The sequence below is a fragment of the Xenopus laevis genome, chromosome 2L (assembly GCF_017654675.1).
Source record: "Xenopus laevis strain J_2021 chromosome 2L, Xenopus_laevis_v10.1, whole genome shotgun sequence".
NCBI lineage: Eukaryota > Metazoa > Chordata > Amphibia > Anura > Pipidae > Xenopus > Xenopus laevis.
The window spans coordinates 43,230,149-43,251,331 of record NC_054373.1 but is presented as its reverse complement, the minus strand read 5'-3'; the positions used below and the strand labels follow the sequence as shown (position 1 = coordinate 43,251,331).

The 21,183-nt window shown below is 38.0% G+C and overlaps 1 protein-coding gene across 12 annotated transcripts in view; it reads right to left on the bottom strand.

Moving 5' to 3' along the window:
• Positions 1–3,495: 3,495 nt before the first annotated feature.
• The window catches only part of tspoap1.L (TSPO associated protein 1 L homeolog), a 73,822-nt gene continuing 56,134 nt past the window's right edge, over positions 3,496–21,183 (bottom strand). For 8 of the 12 annotated variants that reach the window (XM_018246225.2, XM_018246224.2, XM_041581769.1 and 5 more), the window contains 13 exons: positions 20,209–20,844; positions 18,843–19,100; positions 17,676–17,843; positions 16,265–17,254; positions 15,226–15,331; positions 14,935–15,104; positions 12,949–13,117; positions 12,162–12,260; positions 11,569–11,607; positions 10,521–10,621; positions 9,997–10,068; positions 8,653–8,766; positions 3,496–4,758 (listed from right to left, as the gene is read on the bottom strand). In XM_018246225.2, coding sequence (XP_018101714.2) covers positions 4,558–4,758; positions 8,653–8,766; positions 9,997–10,068; positions 10,521–10,621; positions 11,569–11,607; positions 12,162–12,260; positions 12,949–13,117; positions 14,935–15,104; positions 15,226–15,331; positions 16,265–17,254; positions 17,676–17,843; positions 18,843–19,100; positions 20,209–20,844 — 3,123 coding nt within the window. In that variant the 3' untranslated portion in view covers positions 3,496–4,557. Of the gene's footprint in view, positions 4,759–7,846; positions 7,912–8,652; positions 8,767–9,996; positions 10,069–10,520; positions 10,622–11,568; positions 11,608–12,161; positions 12,261–12,948; positions 13,118–14,934; positions 15,105–15,225; positions 15,332–16,264; positions 17,255–17,675; positions 17,844–18,842; positions 19,101–20,208; positions 20,845–21,183 lie in introns of all 12 variants that reach the window. The other 4 variants (XM_041581775.1, XM_041581776.1, XM_041581774.1 and 1 more) reach the window with 4 other exon arrangements.

Genomic DNA, 21,183 nt, shown 5'->3' with positions numbered 1-21,183 from the left:
TTGTACTTGAATAAAGTATTCATTTAGGGTGGCTGTGAATTTAAAAGATAGGTGTGGCATTTAAAGTGGGTGTGGCATTTAAAATTGTGGCTGCATGCAACCCCCCCCCTTGCAGAGTCCTGTGTGTGGGCTAACTGCCTACTGATGTAATATACCCTACTAGCTGAAAAGAAACATTGCAAAACTAACGGGTCAGTGAATCAGGGACTGAAGTGATGCAATCTGGGGCCCAGTAGCTGATGGATGAGGTAGCCTAGTTCCCACATGTCATTAATCGGCCCATTTTAAGGTGGCCATACACGGGCAGATTAAAGATGCTAATATTGGTCCTTTAGACTGATTCAGCAGCTTATCTGCCCATGTGTGGGGGCTCCCGACGGGTCCTCCCGATCGATATTAGGCCAAAAATCAGCCAGATATTGGTCGTTCAAGTTTGATTTTTGTACGATCCAGGACCACATCTGCTAGTTGATAAGGTCCTGTGACCCGTCGGAGCCCATTCATAGTATGGGCCGAACGTTCGTTTCACCTGATATCGCCGAGCCGTTAGCCGACCTTGCCAAACGAGCGGATCTTATAGTGTATGGCCACCTTTAGTCTGTACAATAACCAAAATAATGTAATAAACGCGTCTGCTCGCCCCGCTCCTTTTGTGACATCATTGTGCTGTTATCGGCGGGGCAGGTTGGCATGGGTCTATAAAAGGACCCCGGAAGCGCGGGTGCGGGCGGGCACGGCTGGTTAGGGTCGGGTGCTGGTCAGGAAAACCATGACCTGCAAATCACTACCACAAATGTACTATGTGCTCACCAGCCAGTCTCACTTATCCCACCTGTGTAGGCTGTAAACCATGTGAGCAGGGTTGGCATTACTTAATGAATCCATTTGTTTATCAGTTGTTATATACTGCGCTACAGAATATGTAAAATCCTGTCAATAATGTTTGTTGTTAATATTATAAAGCAGTCGGTAACAGCCACTGAGTGATTTTCAATAGTGTAACTAGGAGACCATGGGCCCTGGTTCAAGAATGGACCCGTAACAGATAAACGTACACACACCCTTCAGATAATGCCAATAAGCTTGGGGCCCAGTGTTTGGAGGATACGGCAACCTCCCACCAAAGGGGCGGAGCACATACTTCTTGTGTGCCAGTTTGTTTCTTTTCTTCAACAATGGACCTCCCGTTCCACGCACACTCTCTTACCTCTGGGCCTAACTGGAGGGCCCACGTGCAGTCCCACCTGCTGCTCCCCTGGTACTTATACTACTAATTTCTTTGCCCAAATATCAGTTTTTAGGGTCGTTCTGGGGCAATGATTATTTACCAGAATTACAGACATATCTAGGGGTTTTTGTTCTGACATATTTGTTTTGATGTTATCTAGAAGGGGGGCAGGATACAAAATGCTATAGGGGCTGAATTGATTGGTGTCTGGGGCCATTGCAGCAATGTCATGTTCAGACTTATCTTTGCCGTCATGTTTTTACATAATGTTAGAATTGTAATAGGAACTTGACAGGTCTGCACCAATCAAAGGGCTTGAATGTAATGTAGAGTCAGTATAATGTGCTTATGTTTGAACTGATTATAACCCAACTTTATTTACATTAGTTCACTGAATATGTGCAGTGGCCTCTGGATTTAAATGGGTGGTTCACCTTTAAGTTAATGTTATAGAATGGCCGATTCGAAGCAACTTTTCCAGTGGACTTCATTATTTTTTTTTTTTATTATAGTTTTTGAATTACTTGCCTTCTTTTCTTTCCAGCTTTCAAATGCGGGTCACTGACCCCATCTAAAAAACAAAGCCTTTAAATTAATAGTAAGAATTAGTTTAGGTAACCTAAAGCCCCGATTATTGCTTTGGCATTGCTCTAAGTCTTAGGTTAGGGCTATACGGATGTTTTCGGTGCGATCCATCCCGCTGCGACAAAACGCCTGCACGCTGCAACTTCAGCCGACAATGCATTCACTTACCTTATTTCCATTGCAGGCGATTTGTCACAGGCGTTTTGTCGCAGTGCGTCGGATCGCGACGCAAACGTCTGTGTAGTCCTAACCTTATAGTACAGCAGGGCACAGCAATTACAGCTCCAGCTTTATACATTACTGGTCCCTCACTTACTCTTATACTTGGCTGGTGAGAACACACTCAATTTAGAATGTGCTTTATATGCTGCTGTTGTGATATAAGTACAGTTCCTACTTTATCTTAGTTGGGTTACTATGATAAAGAGCCAATTGCAGTATACTGGAGGTGCAGGGCTTAAAGGAGAACTAAACCCCACTCAATAAGAAAAGCCCCTACCTACTACACTAGATATTCCCCCCACCCTGCGTCCCCCATATAGTTCATTACCCCTGAAAGTGTCCAGAATACATTGCTCACATATCGATGCAGACTAGGCTCAGCGGAGCCTTCGGCAATTCACTGCACTTTTGGTGCATGCACGGTTGCTACAAACTGGAAGACTGCGCCAACTGCGCTTGCACTAATATGGCGTTCCTTACAGAGGATTCAGGAAAAAATATTTCTGAGATTCAAAAATCTGTGGCTAAAATGCATGTTCAATATTTTCTAATAAACATCTTTGGAATATGAATTTTCAAGATTTATCAAAAGACAAAATCGTAAAAAAAACCTCTTCCCTTTGATTTTGAATGTGTTCGAATCTGACACCAAAATTTCACTTGAACCCTGAAACCAAATTTCACTTTTGTAATTGTATGAACGTAACTGTAATGAAAAGCGTGGATCCTTTATCCCTTTCTGTTCTCAGGTGGCGACGATGAAGCAGAAGTCCATTCTCCTTGAGGTCTTCTATTCAGCTGGCTTCTGCTACATTGTTTCAAAAGTCAGAACATGCAGTGCAAAGACTATAAACAGCCTGAAAAATACTGCGTCCTAATGTTAATACCGCTGAAAATGTTTAAAGGAACAGTAAACCCAAAAGATTTAAGTTTTAGTGATGAAAATATCATGTAGTGTTGCCCTGCACTGGTAAAGCTGATCAGTTTGCTTCAGAAACACTACTATAGTTCATATAAATAAGCTGCTGTGTAGCAATGGCGGCAATTGAAAAAATGGCACGGGTTAAATAGTGGATAACAGATAACACCATTATGTTCTACAGAGCTTGTCTGCTGTGTAACCTGTTGTTCTTTGAATGGCTGCCCCCATTGCTACACAGCATCTTATTTACAGTATATAAACAATAGTAGTGTTTCTGAAGCACATACACCAGTTTTACTAGTGCAGGGAAACACTGCATTATATTTTTAATACTTTAATACAATTAAATTTTTTGATGTTCCCTTTCGGATGAAGTTCCCCTCTAATACATAAAACCCGGCAGCACGTGAATGTGATCGAATAAAGGAACGCAGAAGGAAAGAGGAAAAGCAGGTTTCTCTGTAGAGTAGACATAGACACATAAGGTCTGATAACACAAAGTCAAAGTTCACTGTACTGAAAAGTCAGACACTATCAGAACTGTGAAAATATACTTTATTATAATAAAATGTATTTGAATTGTAAACAATGGGCATGTTGCAACACCAACGGGCGTCACTTTGCGTTTCCAAACACTTTCTAACAAGTTCAGTTTTTTTTTTAATGAAACATGCAAAATAAATAGTATGAGCACAGAAAGCATCGAATGCTGGCCACGTGGTACAAAATGCTGGTCACATGTATACATTATAATGGCTCTGATGTGGGACGGTCAGCATCAGCGAACATAGGAGTACAATCCCGACTTCCCTTCTGCCGATCTCCATTGCTCCAACCCCAAACGCCTGGTTACTTTTTCCCCACAGCAGTTACAACATTGTAAACAATTAAAATATTTAAGAAGATAAAAATAAGGCAAATGAACATTTTACCAACATGCACCCAACATAAAAAAAAGCTGCTGTTATTATTCCTAAGAAGGGATAAGCGCTATTATCATACTTTTGCCAAGGTTGCTACTTTGGCCTTTTTTTTCTCCCCTCTTTTTTTAATGCTTAACACTCAAGCTGGGAGTCCAGTGAGGGGGAAGATATAGTGCAAACATTCCGTGTTGTTGTTGTAAAAGGCAGTCATATACCTAGTGCACAAGTGCCCAGCCATGAAGCAGGCTTGAAAATCCCTGTGGTATATCCTATAATTCTTTAGTGCTTGGAATCAGGCCTGGACTGAAATTCAAAATAGGCCCTGGCATTTCAAATACACACACACCCCCCCCACCAGCCCATAAAATAGTGACTGTCTATTGGAACTTGCAGTAGCCCCTCTGGCATTTGCCAGAACCCACAGATTGCTTGGAATAATTTTTAATACTTCAGTCGTCACTCTATATCCACACACCACCATATACTTTACATTCCTTATTAACTCTTGCTGTCACAGACACCAAGAAACCTTTAACTGTTAAACAATAAATAATACTATTTACAAGTGACAATACCTATCGATGTCAGCAGAGGGACTGCAATGGAAAAAAAAAAAGAAGCTTTTAACGACCTCCTGCAGAAGTGGGGTTATTGCTGGATGGATGTCGATGGGGTATCTACAAGCTCTTGCCAGAAGATCCTAGCTTTTTAAAGAGTTTTCGTCCTTTGGAGAATAAACTTTTCTTCTTTTTGTTGGATGTAATGCCTTGATATGAGTGTTGTCTCTCAGGTATTTGCTTGTAATTAGCTGCCTGTCCACCAGAAACAGCATCTTCACTAGGAGAAGCTGAAGGATCAACGGGAGCTTCGACCCTTAACTGAGACAAAAACAAAACATAAAAAGAAAATTATAGCTGCAATGATTACGGAAAACACATTTGTACTCCTACCAGTAATCATTCCCCATATGCAAGGTTATTGTGGTGCATCTAGTATTAAAGGGGTTGTTCACATTTGAGTTAACTTTTAGTATGATGGAGAGAGTGAAATTCTGAGACAATTTGTAATTGGTTTTAATTTTTTATGATTTGTGGTTTTTGAGTTATTTAGCTTTTCATTCAGCAGCTCTCCAGTTTGCAATTTTAGCAATCGGGTCCAAATTACCCAATAACCATGCACTGATTTTAACTGGAATATAAATAGAAGAGGCCCAAACAGAAAGACGAGTCATAAAAAGTAGCGATAACCATACGTGTGTAGCCTTACAAAGCTTTTGTTTGGTTCAGTGATGGGTTCAGCTGGAAAGAGTCAGAAGAAAAAGGCAAATAATTAAAAAAACTATGAAAAATAAATAATAATGACTATAAAGAATAAAGATACCCCGTGCTAACATTGTTTTTCAAGAGATAACCAATGAATTGATTGTCTGTATGAAATAAAGTTAATTAAAAAAATGATCAATACTATCAATTAGTATGCACTAAATAAATTAATACTAAATTCATTCATTTATCTTGTTCCATGAGTATTTCATAGCGATAAAAATTAACTTCAAAAATTTAAATCAGGCAAAACCCCACCTATGAATTTATAAAAATTGCTTAGTGCTTGTGCAGAGGGTAATTAAATTAATTATTCTAAATTGCCATATGCAATTAAGATAAAAAGTAGGGATGCACCGAATCCACTATTTTGAATTCATCCGAACCCCTGAATCCTTTGCAAAAGATTTGGCCGAATACCGAACCGACTCATAATTTGCAAATGTAAATTATGGATGGGAAGGGGGAAACTTTTTTACTTGTTTTTTGACAAAGTCACGTGATTTCACTCCCATCCCTGATTTGCATATGGAAGTTAGGATTCGGTTCGCCTGGGCAGAAGGATTCAACCAATCCGAATCCTGATTAAAAAGGCCGAATCCTGGCCAAATCCCGAACCGAATCCTGGATTTGGTGCATCGCTAATAAAAAGCAATACTAGCCAGAGGTAGAGGTACAACTACTAGAAAAACTGAGAAAAAAAAAACACACAGTGCTTGATTATTTTTTTTTACCACAGCCTTTATAGCAGTGTCCTGGCTAACTTTCAGGTACACTTGATCAATGTACATTCAATTGCATGAGTTAAATGATATAGTATTCTCTAGTCTATATAAAACCAATTGTGACTTGCATGGTGGGCAGGTGCTGAATTAAGGGAGCTGTGCAGTTATTTGTTTTCTAGGACACAAAATGTGTAGTTCATGCATTCTATAGTCCCCTTGCTACTACAGGTATTGGACCTATTATCCAGAATGCTCGGGACCTGGGGCTTTCCGGATAATGGATCTTTCTGTAATTTGGTTCTTCATACCTTAAATCTAATAGAAAATCATGTAAACATCAAATACACTGTAGGCTGGTTTTGCCTCCAATAAGGATTAATTATATCTTAGTTTAGATCAAGTACAAGCTACTGATTTGTTATTACAGAGAAAAAGGAAATCCTTTTTAAAAATTGATTATTTGGATAAAATGGAGTCTATGGGAGACGGCCATTCCGTAATTCGAAACTTTCTGGATAGCGGGTTTCCGGATAACGGATCCTTTACCTGTACTTGTATTATGACAAACAGAGATTTAACTTGAACTTTCAGAGCGAAACATGCAAATCTTTAAAGACACTATTCATAATGAAATGTCTCATAACCCAGCTTAAATTTGTAAAGAGGCTGAGCAGTAATCAGGATACAGTGATCTTTTTGCTTGGGCCTTTAGGGTACAACTACATGGATGATTCCTGAGCGTTTGTGCTCGATCCGACGCGCCAAAACGCAGGCATTAAGTTGGATGTGATGGAAAACAAGGTAAGAAATACAAATGTCGGATGGTGTTGCAGAGTTCATCCGACAGTCGCGTCGGACGAACACTGCAACACCATCCGACGTTCCTGTTGCTTACCTTGTTTTCCGTCGCATCCGACTTGATGCCTGAGTTTTGGTGCAGCGTGTCGGATCCAGCACAAACGCACAGGAATCGTCCGTGTAGTTGTACCCTTATACTTACCAGAGACCAAAATGTAGAGCTGCCACATTAGCAATATATAAGTGCAATAGTAGTACAAGACTGACAAGGAATGGAATAATTCTGTAGAAGCCCTGACATCAAAATGGGACATCCCAGTATAATTTACAAATCTGCATGAAGGAATACAAGGCAATTGCTCCTTAGTAAAATAAACTGAATTACTATAAGGAGAAACAAGCAATTCGCCCTATCCCCCAAAATTCACTTTTTCAAGCCAATGTATTATGCACAATATCAACCACATTAAAGGATAAGTAAACCTTAAAAATAAGTGAATGTAAAATTGATGAGGGTGCTATTCTAAGCACATTTATTTTTATTATTATTTTTTTAATTCCAAGATGTTAAAGGACTCATACTGTTAACATGAATGAAATTTGTTACATCAGCGCCCCCTGCTGATCATTTCTGACCACCAAGTAGTGAAGGTAGTTGTCATGAGAAAGAAATTATGTTTTTTTCTGGTTAGGAAAGATTTGAAAAAGGTTTTGAATTCTTTTTCTAACCAGAAGAACATCAGAGCAGCCTCTTTCTTTCTCCTTAAGAACATCCTTGACTACTTTGTGGTCAGACTGCTCGGAAAATGACTAGCAGGTGGCACTATTGTAACAAAATTCATTCATTCCAAAAGCTAGGGGGCGCCATCTTCCATGGTGACAAAGAGCAGCCACACCTCTGCTGCTGAGGTAGTGGATGCTGTGGTTATTTCAAATTAAGACATTTTAAACAGGATATAGTTTCCTTTAAATAAAACTTCCCTACACTTTAGTCTTAAAACACACACATACAATAGGTGTAACAATTAAGCAAAGAGTTATATTTGAGCTTGTGAAAGGGAAGGAGTGGTTCTATTCTATTCCTAGGCTAATTGGTGCTCGGGGGATTCGATCTCACTTACTGTACATGGCTGGCTCTCCCTTTCTCTTTATAAATAAATCACTTGATTCTTCTTCTCAACCTCTGCTGATCCACAGAGCAAAAGAAACACAGGCACAGACAAACAGATAATATATATTATGTCAAAAATAATATGGTGCATCAACTATTCTGTAAAGGAGGTATGTGGGTAACTACAACTAATGAAGGGAATACCACATTACATTCAGTAAATAGATATCATTAATACAATTCAATTAAGTTTCAGCCGATTGCTGAGCTGTATGAAGTAGACTGCAATGCATTATATACAATACTATGGAAATTACACAGGGATTCACATGTGGCACAGAGCTAATACCATTCTCCCAATCCAAATATTCACCAAGACATTCTCAAAATATTAACTAACCTTTTTTTCTATTATTGGGGGATTTCTTAAAATCTACATAACTACGGTTAGAAAATACAGTACTATATTCCCAAAAAACATTTAACATTAAAGGACATGCTTTTTAAAGCTGAAGATAAACATGTAGTGCAATCCTAAGGGAAAACATTTCTCATACAGATTAAGATTTTTAGATATTTATTAAATTGTTCTTGTGTCTTCTCACAATCTATTCACATCTATTCAAACCAATTGGCTCATCAGCCTGTGTTGTACAGGAAATCTTTCTGGTGCTCCTCTTACTCAAGAGTTCTCTAGCATTCTGGAGCAATAAAGTCTATGGAAACCTCATGCTCATTGAAATACCAGAGAACAAAAAACCTTGAGAAATGTTCTCAAATGTGAGAAGTGGTGAAAAAAATGGACAAGGATCTCACCTCAGTATCATCTCTTTCATGAGGAGCCACATGTGCTTCTGATGCTTCTACTTGGGGCTGGGCACTTTCCAAGAAATTGGAAGGTACAAGTCCTCTTTGCCCATTTATCTCTCCCTTTTAGCAGGAGAAAAATATTAAAAAAAGGTCATAGTTACTATATATGTAGAGACAACAATCAAAATGTATGTAAATATATGTATGCAGTACACATGTACATTATAAGCAAAGATATCCATAAATAAATTCCTTTTGATGATGAGCGCACAACATTTTTAATAAAAATGTACTTTGTTTCATTGTGCATGGTCAACGTTTCGGTAGAGTCTCAAAACCTTTCTCAAGACAAAAACAAAAAGCACAAAATGTAAATTTTAAAACATTTTGCATAGGTATTTTTTTGTATATAGTTTTTGAATAAAGATTACCTTCAGAAAGGTTTTGAGATTTTACTGAAACGTCAACTATGCACAATGCAATAAGTTACATTTTTAAATTAAAAGTGAGTGCCCTCATCATTGAAAGAAATTTAGATAACGAGCAACTAATTGAGCAGCACCCGTGGCGATTATGTACTGAAGTAGAGGGCAGATCTTTACATATAAGGATCTTCTTTACATATAAGGATCTCTTTTATAATATAAACAAACCCAAATTGACAAGCCTATAGTCACAAGCCAAGATCCTCCATTACAAGAGGGAATTCATAATCATTAAATGCAGTTGACCTTCTTTAAACAATACGGACACATGTTAGACAAGTGATGTGAGTGTCACCACATTCTACCAGGTTAAACAGTTTCAAGCTGAGGATTATGGGAGAAGTTCTGCTTTACCTTAAAGGGGACTTGTCACCCAGACATAAAAATCTGTATAACAGAAGTCCTTTTAAAATTAAACATGACACCCAAAATGTTTTTTCTTTATTAACAAAAGTGTCACTTTCCATACAGCACTTCCCAGATGTCCCTGCACTCCTTACATACCCCCTCCCTCCTCACCATCTAATTGTTTAGCCGTTGCATGTACATGGGCATTAGGTTACCCATTCTGGTGCATATATGAGATTTTGGGATATTGAAAAGCATGTCTTCATAACAGTGGCCACATAATTGCACCTGGCTGCTTGCTGTGACTGTGAATGCCAAGACTGAAGGATATGATATTTAAATATTGTATATAGTGTAAGCAAAATAAATTTTGCTTCACAAACACAATAGAAAATAATTTGGAATTATTTCTTAGGTTGACAAGTCTCCTTTAAGGTACAATTAGGATTTGTATTCCTTAAGAAGAAACACAATATAAGCCTGGTATTAAATTTGATAAAGTATAATATTTACTTACATAATAAAAGCCATCGTCATCCATTGGTCCAAACACAGTTATGAGATCACCTGCAATGAAGCTCAGTTCTGCCTGGTACAGTGAAAAAAAAATTACAGCATTTAGCTAAAACAATTTTCCAGTCTTTACCTGGCCACTAAAATACAAATATTTGCAGTAGGGCCACCAAAGGCAGATTTAAAAAAGTACAATTCAGGGTTGATCTACAGCACTGCCATGAGTTGGTGTCCCCTGAACTGCAACAGAACTTTGATCCTCATTTATTCCCCAGCATAGGAAATGGCTTTGCCTTCACCCTGAAAATCAAACACATACCTAGAGGGGGCTTTACATCAAATACGCAAGTAAAATGGCCCTTATTCATTGGGTGCGAGGGGGGGGGGGTTACTGAATGTTTTACACAGCATAATAAATAGGTCCCATAATATCACTAAGCAATTAAAGCCAATGACATCACAAAACAAGATTTATAAAGATATGCTATATAGATTTTACGAATAATGTTAAGAACCCAAAGACCTCACCTCAACATCCATGTTTGGAGAGTTTTCTCTGGGGTTATAATCAAATATGGCCACCATTTGTTTGGGAACACTCAGATCATGGTGCGTTTTTCTGCTCTTTTCTGCAGGTGAGATTACAACAAAAATTCTGAGATGCTATACAGGCTCGTTATAAAGGAAGGTCACATTACAATTAAATGCAAGTATGACAGGTCTTTCAAGATTATCTGAAACTGGTCTTCAGATCTCCAGACTTCTATCTGGAGCAGGAGCCACTGATAATAGCAACCTAGCAGTGACCATCACCAGACTAGAGGATAATCTTGAGTGGACCTGACACAAACTCATAAAATATAACAGATCAAATTGCTTTAGGGTTGCTAGGATCACTGCCAGAGCAACCAGAATACATTGAAAGTTTTTATCTTGAAAATGTGCAGAATATAAAGAAAAGGCTAAGATAATGGTAAAAGACAACCTATTTTTATAAATGACCCGATTTCAAGATTTTTTGGAAATATGTACAAAATTACAACTGTGTTTCAGAAGAGGGGAAAAAAAGCACCCCGTCATACTCTTACTCTTGCCTTTTAAAACATTACAACAGAAATGTAGCACAAGCTTTCGGGGAATGACCCCTTCCTCGTGTGAACTGAAGATCAAATAGTTGTGTTAATTACTGCTCCGTGCACTAGCCATCATCTGAATGATAGCAGGAATAAAGCTTCCAGACAACTCTTTTCTACACTGTAATGATGAAAGTTCCAGGCAGGCCCGGACTGGTAAATGTGAGTTCTAGCAAATGCCAGACCAGGTTCCAGGCCAGAAAATAAACTATTAAATGGGTGATACTTTTGAACTCTTTAGACATTGATACCTCTCCACCCATTTATCAGCTGGAAACGACTCATCATTTTTAACACAAAAACTCCCTTTAATTAAACTAACCTATATAGCAAGGTCACCACTGAAAATGTAAGTTAAGAAACCCCTGCTTACATGCAAGTTCATACTAAATTAAATAAATATTCACTATACTGAATCTTACAGGGAAAAAAAAAATATTAACCTGGTACATTCGTCACATCTGGAACAGGCGCAATTTCCACTAGAGAGAAAACAAAATCAACATGTTTGCAAATGTAATGCTATAAGCAGAAATAAAAAGGCAGGCTTTTGAACAGGTCTCTAAATATGCATATGGATATACTAAATCAGAAATGGCAAGGAATGCTACATACGTTACAATAAAATACAGAAACAGATATGGGATCAATTATCCTGACTGTTTTAGTTATTAGGATAAGGGATATTTCTGTAAAATGGATTCCCATTTCTTAATGCTCCTAGAACACATTTAACAATCTGAATGTTTTAACATCAACAAGGATTTATGCTAGGTCATTTATCATGAAGTACAAGCTACTGTCGGGGATGTTGACTCTGTATGTCAATTTGATGTTGCTGCTATTAGCAAAACATTTTAATTTTAACATACTAACAATATTTTATTTTTCATTCATAAGCAACACTGCATTAAAGCTACTGTACCATAAAACAGAACAAAATATGGAAGCCTCCCCCCCCTCACCCAAATGAAGTAATGCTGTTGCATCACGCAAAGCATAGATGGACAATACGTTGCACAAAGGAAAGACAGACCTTTCTTGGAGCGCCGGGGTTTTGGAGGAGGGATGATGAGGCAGCCAGAGGGAGCAAGAGAAGGAGAGGGATGTGGAGGAGAGAAAGCTCTGATCTCTTCTAGACATCCAAGACAAAAAAAGCAGCACAGACGAGAAAAGGCAGCAGAAAGTAAGCAGAACACACACACGTATATTCGAAGCAGTAAAAATCATTCCAGTAGCAGCAAGTATTGCAGTGTCACACCAAAATAGTGGCATATAAAGAAAAAAAGTCTGATGTTGGACCCCTAGGATTTAAAGATTGTATTGCTTCACGCTTTCATGTTAGCAAAAGCATAAAATACGTGCAACTAGTATACAACTTATACTGTTGAAAGCTGTGTTCCACTGATACGAATTATTCACATCAAGTAACTAATTCCAGGTATGACGTGGGTCTAAAGTGCAGTGTTTGCATGCAAGCCTAATGAATTCTATGTTATATCTGGCATTCTGAGCAATCCATGTCCATTACGGGAATTTCCTTACAAAAGGATTACATTGCAGGCTATTCAAATCACTGATGATTTAAAGAGATTTAGCAAAGCAATTGCTCTCTTCCTTCAGAATTCTAACCCAAGCACCATACTCACTAGTTGCACTAAATTCCTGCCCCTATGCTTCCCATCGATTTCCTGTGTTTACACCAACTCAAATGATTGTACCTTTTTCACACCTCTGCTTCTTCAAAGATATTTTGAACAGCACAGGGAAACGATTTCCACTATACAAAGCATTAAAGTAGAGAGTGATACAAAAACACTTACCCAAATCGTTTAGTAAGTTGGGCGATGTAACCCAGCCCTGTTTCATTAGTTGCGCTTGGATGTCTTCACTTTGAATGTGCAACTCTGAAACCATGTTACAAGGAATGTATCCTGTTTTACCAGCACATTCTCCATAGTAAAATCCGTCAGCATCCTTATCTCCAAAAATCTGAATTATCAGAAACAGTCAGTTCATACCACTTGATGTTAATTTGTTTACAGGGTGAAACTGCTAAAGGTTTTCAAAGTTTAATCACTTTTTATATAGCCTGTAACGCCATACAGTCCCTCTCTGTTAAATACCTGCAGAGTGGGATCACTGGCCTTAAAGTAAAGACAGTAGACAATTATCTGAACAATCACAGAAGAAAATGAGTAAATGAACAGAGTACTGAAGCATTCAAAGCATTTGCAAGAAGAATCAGTACAATAAGAAATCATATCAACTAACAGTTACTTAGAAAGACTCTACTAAATGCCAACTAACTTTGGTTGTTTGTTATTGTTCTGCCATTTGAAAGGGCTGGTAACAACACAAAGTACAAACACTTTACACCTGTCTGCCCAACATCAGCAAATTAAATATTTTGGCAACCACAATATTTATTTATTTTGAAAACATTTTTATCCTATAGGTGAGTAGAGAGCAATTAATAACTTCTTTCACATTTTTTAGACTGTGTAACATATTCTTTTCCCAAAGCACTACAGGGACATCTGGTGGTTTTATTGCATAACTGAAGCATGTTTGGCTTTCCCTTGAGATTGTGTATTAGCTTTATATTGTTGGTTGTATGTATTTTCTGTAAATTTTCCCTCTCTTCCATGTTGGTGCCATTTAGTCAAAATGTGTTCTATAACCCAGACATTATGAAATCAAACTGAAAGTGACACCATCTGTGGGTGAGCCGAAGCTTATTTTGTGAGAAGCAAATCATAAAGCTCTATCCCAATCCAAACCAGTGTCCACCTCGCATTTTACTATTAGCATTTTTTGTACCTACCTGTTTTGCTGTACTCTTATGTATGATACTGTGTAGCCATAATTCAGATTTTAATTCTATAAAGCAGAGACCTACCTCTCGGTAAATATAATAGAAATATACATAACTTATGTTTATAATTCAGTTGCACAATGGCACTGGTAAATGAGTAAACATTAAAGGGGTAGTTTACCTTCACAAGGCTTGTTTTTAAATACTACCAAAAATAATGGCATTGTTCAATTATCTCTTTTTCCATGTAGCACAGTATTGCAAATGAAGGGCCTCCATTAAACTGGGATGATATACAATGTACCCCCTTAAATCGTTACTGTGATGCACAAACTAGCTTTTCGCCATTTGTTGCTGTGAGGTTATTTTGCAACTTGCTTGAAATACATTCACTTTTACTTATAAGATATGGCTAAGTAAAAGGCATAAAACAAGTAGCTGTAATTAACAGGTAGGTAAACTGTATAGCAAAGTGTACAGCTTTCATGCACACTGATCATTTTATTTCACCATAGCTAGTTGTTCTATACGGATATAGGATTTAATATCTGGAATGTGTGGGACTTGAGTCAAAAATTAACAAAAAAAGATAAACAAATACTGTTTTTGAATGCAAATGGCGTAACAATTTCGTTAAAATTTTTTAATATATATATAGCATTTTTGCTTTCCCCCTGAGCCCATTATATATATATTTATATATATATATATATATATATATATATATATATATATATATATATATATATATATATATATATATATATATATATATATATATATAAATAAATAAAAAAATAAAAGAATAAAAAATGCCAGCACCAAGGGTCTTGTGTAGAAAAAAACTTGTATTAAGACATGGTATGTAAAAACCGACCGAGAATATCTAAATTGTATTTGTTAACAATGGTCAGGGTTATAAAAAACCGACTGACGAGAAGATAACAATGGTCAATGGGGGTTTTAGTTTCATATAAAATAATGTCTTTACCTGTAAAATTTGCCCTTCTTTAAATGGTACCTCTTCTTCATATGCATCAGGATTAGGTGACATGAAAACTGGGTCATAGTCAAAAAGGGCAACAAATATCCTTGCCGTATCCAGCATTTGTGGTTTTAAGGGGTTTTGCTCTTTATTTGGAACTCCCTCTTGATGATATTCTGATGAAATATAATATACAGTTTTTGCAGAAAAAAACTTGGTTAATGGAAAAGAAACGCAGTTGTATAGTAAATACAGCAAATAGTATGGAAAAGTTACTAAAATAAAGGAGTGAATAACCTGATTCAGAGCCTGTCAGCTGACTTGTCTCTGTTGCCCTGTCTTGTGATGGTGCCTCTTGATAGTCCAGGAGTGATGATGGAGTGTTGTTTCCGTTCCAGCCATCCTACATAACAATCAAAACGGGGTATCAGTCACATTTACATTTTATTTTTGAAACGGACGCAACATGGAAAGGAAAATGGGGACTCAACAGCACACTGTAAAAGGAAAGAAAGGCAGAGCTAAATGGCATACAGTATGTCTCTTATCTTAGAGATACTATATATCAGCAGCTTCTCATATATAAGATGGCAAAAAAATTCCTAACAAATATGTATGTATAAACTAAATAAACCCTTTTTAATTTAACATTTGTGTGGACAGCCCGAAACATCACACTGCCTCAAAAGTCCATTAAATGTTTTGTATGTTTTTATGCCTTACATAACGAAAGAGCAATATAATTTCTCAAAAAATGAGCATCATATCATCTCAGCTCAGATCAAACCGGCTCTGGACTGGGATTCAAATTAGGCCCTGGCGTTTATAGTACACAAAGGCCCAAAATAACCCACCAGTGTCACAAAGTGTGACCTTACTATTCCCTTAAAAGTCAGTATAAAGCATTGGGCCAGACAGGTTAACTCTATCATTTGCTAATATTTTAGTCACATAAAGTATGTTGCCAAGTTGTAAGATCACCTTATTCAAGGAATGGAAAGCTGATAAATGTACATATAATGATTTATAAAGGTGCTGCGATTTTATTAAATGCAATTACAAATAAATAGCCATTTTCAGTAAATTATCCCATGAGAGATACTGTATGTTTAAAGCATCAGGCTTAATTGCTGTAAATTAACACTAAATGCAGAAGCAGTAAAAAAGCTGCGGTTAGTTTACGGTCAGCCTAGATTGTTAGCTGGTTGACTGGAACAAAGGGTAAACCATGGGTAAAGCAAGCAAGGAAGAGATGGAACAAACAAAGCTGTAGCCACTACACAAGGCATTGAATCACAAAATAAACACATGGATGTACTGGAGAATTAGATTTCACCTTTCCAGTACAGTCCCATCCAGCTGTATGTACAATCATATTGCTTCCAAGTCTGCTACACGGATCATCATTCCTGCTGCCTTGCCTCCCTCCCTGAATGTTGTGGACAAGAGCTTTCTCTGTGCCATTATCTTGTACTTTGACCTGTCTTTTTAATGCCTTTCTTTTTTTACTATGCAGGATTGGCTCAGATTGGCTAGAACAGTCACTCCAGCCATCTTTCTCTGTTTGGGAACTGTCCTCCCATATGTTAGACCTGCTCTGGTTTGAACACTGGAAAACAGACGAGTCCTCCTCATCCTCCGTATCATATTCAATGTCAATTTCCAACGCCTTTGGGCTACCATAACTGGATGCCCTTTTTATTTTGACTTCTGTATAATCCGAATACTGTGGTCTTTGAGAACATTTTCGGGGATTGCTTTTGCTATTTTTTTGTTTAACTTGGGGATTGTGTTTAGCAGTATTATATAATCCCTGCTCTTTCTGGTTGTGGCTTCGTGGACTGAATACATTCTGGTTGGAATTTGCAACCATACGGCTACATTGTTCCCGAGCATCGCCCTGCTTTTTTCTGTTTGATTCAGGGCAAGAGTTAGCCCTGTCAGTCAGAGAGTAGCTTCGCTTTGTGTTACATGTTGGACTACCATAGACAGAGGCCTTCGTATTCTCATGCTGATGTTGAGATATGAATAGATTTGGTTTCAGATCCCAATCCTGATTTAGTAATGCACCATCTTCCAAGGCACAGTCTTTGTTTTTTAATAGTCTCTCTTTCCCACAGTGCTCAGGAGCCAGATCATGGCAAGTTTCATGTACATGCACTGTGGTCTTTGCTAGAGGTGGTTTACAATACACCCCCTCCTCTTCATCTTCTTCCTCAGTTACTTCAGGAATGCTAAAAAGTTTCTTGCTGCAGTGTTTCTGTAAGGGGAGAGCTAATATCCTTTCAAGAATTTCCTCATCACTGTCTGTCTCACAACACTCCGACTTCATGTGCATGCAAAAGGAATCAGAATTCATAGGAAAAAAAATGTTCAAAGTAACAGAAGAGAGTAAAGTTAAAACGTGTTCAATATGCAAACCTCAAATAACACAGATAGATAAAGTATTCATATGATTAAAATAATCTAATTACCCATGGTCAAGTAACACTACTGAGATACTTTTGCGTGTCCATTCTCATGTCTAGTTTATGCTTGTGAGAAATTGCATATACTAGTATGAAAACTGTCTTAAATCATAGCTTGAAAGGCAAGTTAGTGCAAACTATTACAGCTATTCATTAAAATTAAGTTATAGTCTTTAATCAGAGTGGAATCTCAGCAGAATAATGTAAAACAAAACTTCAGACAAAATTACAAGGGAACCTTGTGCAGCGTGAATTTTACAGTAAAGTTAATATACATACCTTTGATGAAGTCTCACAATGACCCTTCACGCCCATCTTTTTTATTTTAGGACTGTCTTCTTCCTCAGGATTATCATCTTCTTCTTCCTCCATAATGTCAGAAAGTGTAGAACTACGACTGTGTTCCAGATGAGAAAGCGTTGGTTCGGGCAGTGATAGCTCCTGTTCCTGAACAAATTATACAAGAGAAAGAGAGGGACACATTAGTCTGCTAATTCCACATGCTATGCTTTTATGTTAATCAGAAATAAAGATGCAAACTTAAATATTTCAGTCTCCAAGAACACTGCCAGTTACACCTGATGAACACAATCAGGTGCATATATACTGGCCTTAAAATTATAATAGAACTGGAATATTTATTCCGGAAATAGGTATGATTTGCAGAAATAGGGCTATAGATGGAGCAATCTGTAATGCAGAGTAGACAAGTATCTATGTAGCTAAATGCAAGGAATTTGCAGGCATTGTGTTAAATTCCTGTAAGCAGCAGCAGGAAGCTAGGAACATTAAAAGCAGATCCATGTGGATATGAACACTAGAATAATCTGCAGGACTTGCTTTCAGACTGCCCACTGTTGTGGTATTCTGCTTTCATAGAGAAGGTTACTTAACCATGATGGATTCAGAATAAGAGAACAACAGTGAGGTGTGCCTAGAGATGCATGAGAACAGTTATTTTAATAACCAAGAAAACTCATGCTAATGGCAAGAGGCAGGTGTGATAATGACTGTCTATGCCAGACAGACAAGGGCCACAGCAAATAACAGCGAAGCAATTTCTGGCACTTGCAAGTGGATATCATCATATGCACATGCAGGTCAAAAATAGTCTTATGAGAAATACTGGTTTGTTATGTGAAAGACATTTTCAGTGGGGGTGGGGGGCCCGTGGGGATTTTCAGATGGGGCAGGGGGCCGTGGGGATTTTCAGCTGGAGTGGGGGGCCCCTGGGGATTTGCAGCTGGGGCGGGGGCCCCTGGGAATTTGCAGCTGGGGCAGGGGGCCCCTGGGATTTGCAGCTGGGGAAGGGGGCCCCTGGGGATTTGCAGCTGGAGAAGGGGGACCTTGGTGGGGCAGCAGCAGTGGGCCAAGACCCCTGCAATCCGACGCTATACAATACTTAAAGGGGCAGGACAGCTTTGAGATATGTACAGTTGTACTAACCAGGACTTCATTAGTACAATTATTTGTAGTTGTTTTCTCTTGCCCTTCTGCAAGAAAGTCCTCAATGGAGATCTCTCGATTACCACTTCTCTTATTTTCTTCTTCCAAATACTCCATCTCTGGGCTTGAGCAGTCTTCTTTGGCAGATGTTTTACTTTCAGTCAGACTGTTGTTGTTCCACATTTTACCGACTTCAATCGTGCTCTGCAGACTGGTGGTTACTGCCTTGATATCAGAATGTTTGGTGTCTGAAAGTTCCTAAATAAAACATACCCATTTGAATTATTCTGTAAAGTACAACACAATTTCAATACATAGTTTAAGAACAAATCTCTTAACTGAAAAAAGTGTTAACTGGCCTAAAGAACTGGAAAAGTGTGAATATATATACATGCCAAGAAAATTGTGTCAATGTGAGTCAAGCGTGTATGGTCCATGGCTGTAGAGATTTCCAACACAGCCCAGGCATAGATTGCAACATGTGATACAAATGTTAGGACAATTTTGCTGTTGGGTTGGTGTGATGTAAAAGGTGCAGATTTATCAAATGTCTATTTCTCCTGGTGAAATTTTTGCATTGGACATATATTTCCACATGTATGAAAGCTTTTCCTAATATTGTATTCTGAAACTTTTCATGAATTGGTTTCCAGGGTTGAAAATTTTTTAACACTTCTTCAGTTGTTTTTAATTAAGAAGGTGCACTGTAAAAATGTCCAAGTTCTGAAATGGCACCACTAGCAAATATAAAAAGCATTTATACCTTGTAAAATTTTAGTAGTAAACATTTTGCAGAACAGTTGACTGGTCTCTTAATTTAATGCTCATTAAAGTCCAGATAGGAAGAAGGGCCATGCGGTCCCGAAACGTTTGAACATTGAAGTGTTGTGAGCACCATGGAATAAAGTTTGGGATTCACCCATTTGTAGCAGACAAGGTATTGGCTTTCCATTTATTTTTGACTCTTAATTTAATGAACAAATGATGTTCATTTTGAAAGAGAGAGAATCTGTGCACCACTTACTGCAGAAAGAAGAGGGACTTCAATCCCAGAATTTATCAATTTATAATGGAACAAGCTGAGGAAGGGGTTGAATGACTATAAGCCTAAGTGGGGGTTGGGAAATGATTCCTAAAAGTCAGAATGATGGTTTTGTTTCAATATGTGGAAAAATGTATGCCTGTACAAAAAAAGGTACATTTATTTCTGGAAGTTCAAAGATTTTTTATGCACCTTTTCTGCATGAGCCCAAATGATGGAGCTTGTGTGAAAAAGGGGATATTTTCCCTTTTTCTACACTCCGTGTTCATTATTAGTTCAAAATGCTTATTATATTTTCATGCAATCTTTGAAATTTACACTCACCACACTTTCTTTAAGGAATTTTGATTCTTTTTCTTGTAAATTGATTCTGGATATTTCTACACTATCAGGAGCACTTTCCAAAGGCTGAACACTTCCACTAACTGGAACGGATGTAGTCTGGACTAAAGCTGGGGGTGCATTTTCATGTATGCCATCCTGTGAAACCATTGGCTCTAAACAGTCAGATCCGGAAGATCCTTGGCTAGAGCCAGAGGAAGCACTGAGTGGAGATTGCAGAAGAAGTGGAGATATCCGTACTGGCAGTGAGTCCATCGATTTCTCTCTGCTGCAGCTTGTATGGATTGAAAATTTGGCTTTGGTGCATGTGTCAAGTGTACTGGGTAGTGAACAGGGGGAAGACGAAGTAAGAGGCTTTGAGGGAAATTTATCGAAACAAGCATCTAAGGACTTCTCCATTGCTGGCTCATTGATAAGGCTATTAGAAAATGGGTTTAACAAGGATGAACAGTCAGGATTATTAAGCAAGGCAGAAGGGATCTTTGCTGGCACTGAATCTCCAGATTCTCCACTTGGGGACATAGTTCTAACAGATATTTCCTTCGACACCTGCAGCAGCTGCAGATGTGACATGCCAACCAACACACTGCCAGCAGTTGGAGAGGTAACTTCCAGGACCTGAATGAAAAAGATACAAACATGTGAGAAAACTGGATACTTAAATGCCTACATTACTCTACTCAATATCACATTGTATAACATTATAATTGGCTTCTGTTACATAATAAGAATACCCCGTTCACCATAAATAAACTAAATATCCAGTAATATGTGCATAACACACAACCATTTTCAAGCTGGAAGCTGGTGGAAGCCTAAATCAACACTATAGCGAGTCCCTAAAGCCGTTTTCAGACAGTTTTGAGCAATATACATGTCAATATTAAACTGACTGACTTTTAGTAAGACAACACATTTTCTTGATGTTTCATTTCATAGGAGTGGAGACTTGTTGAA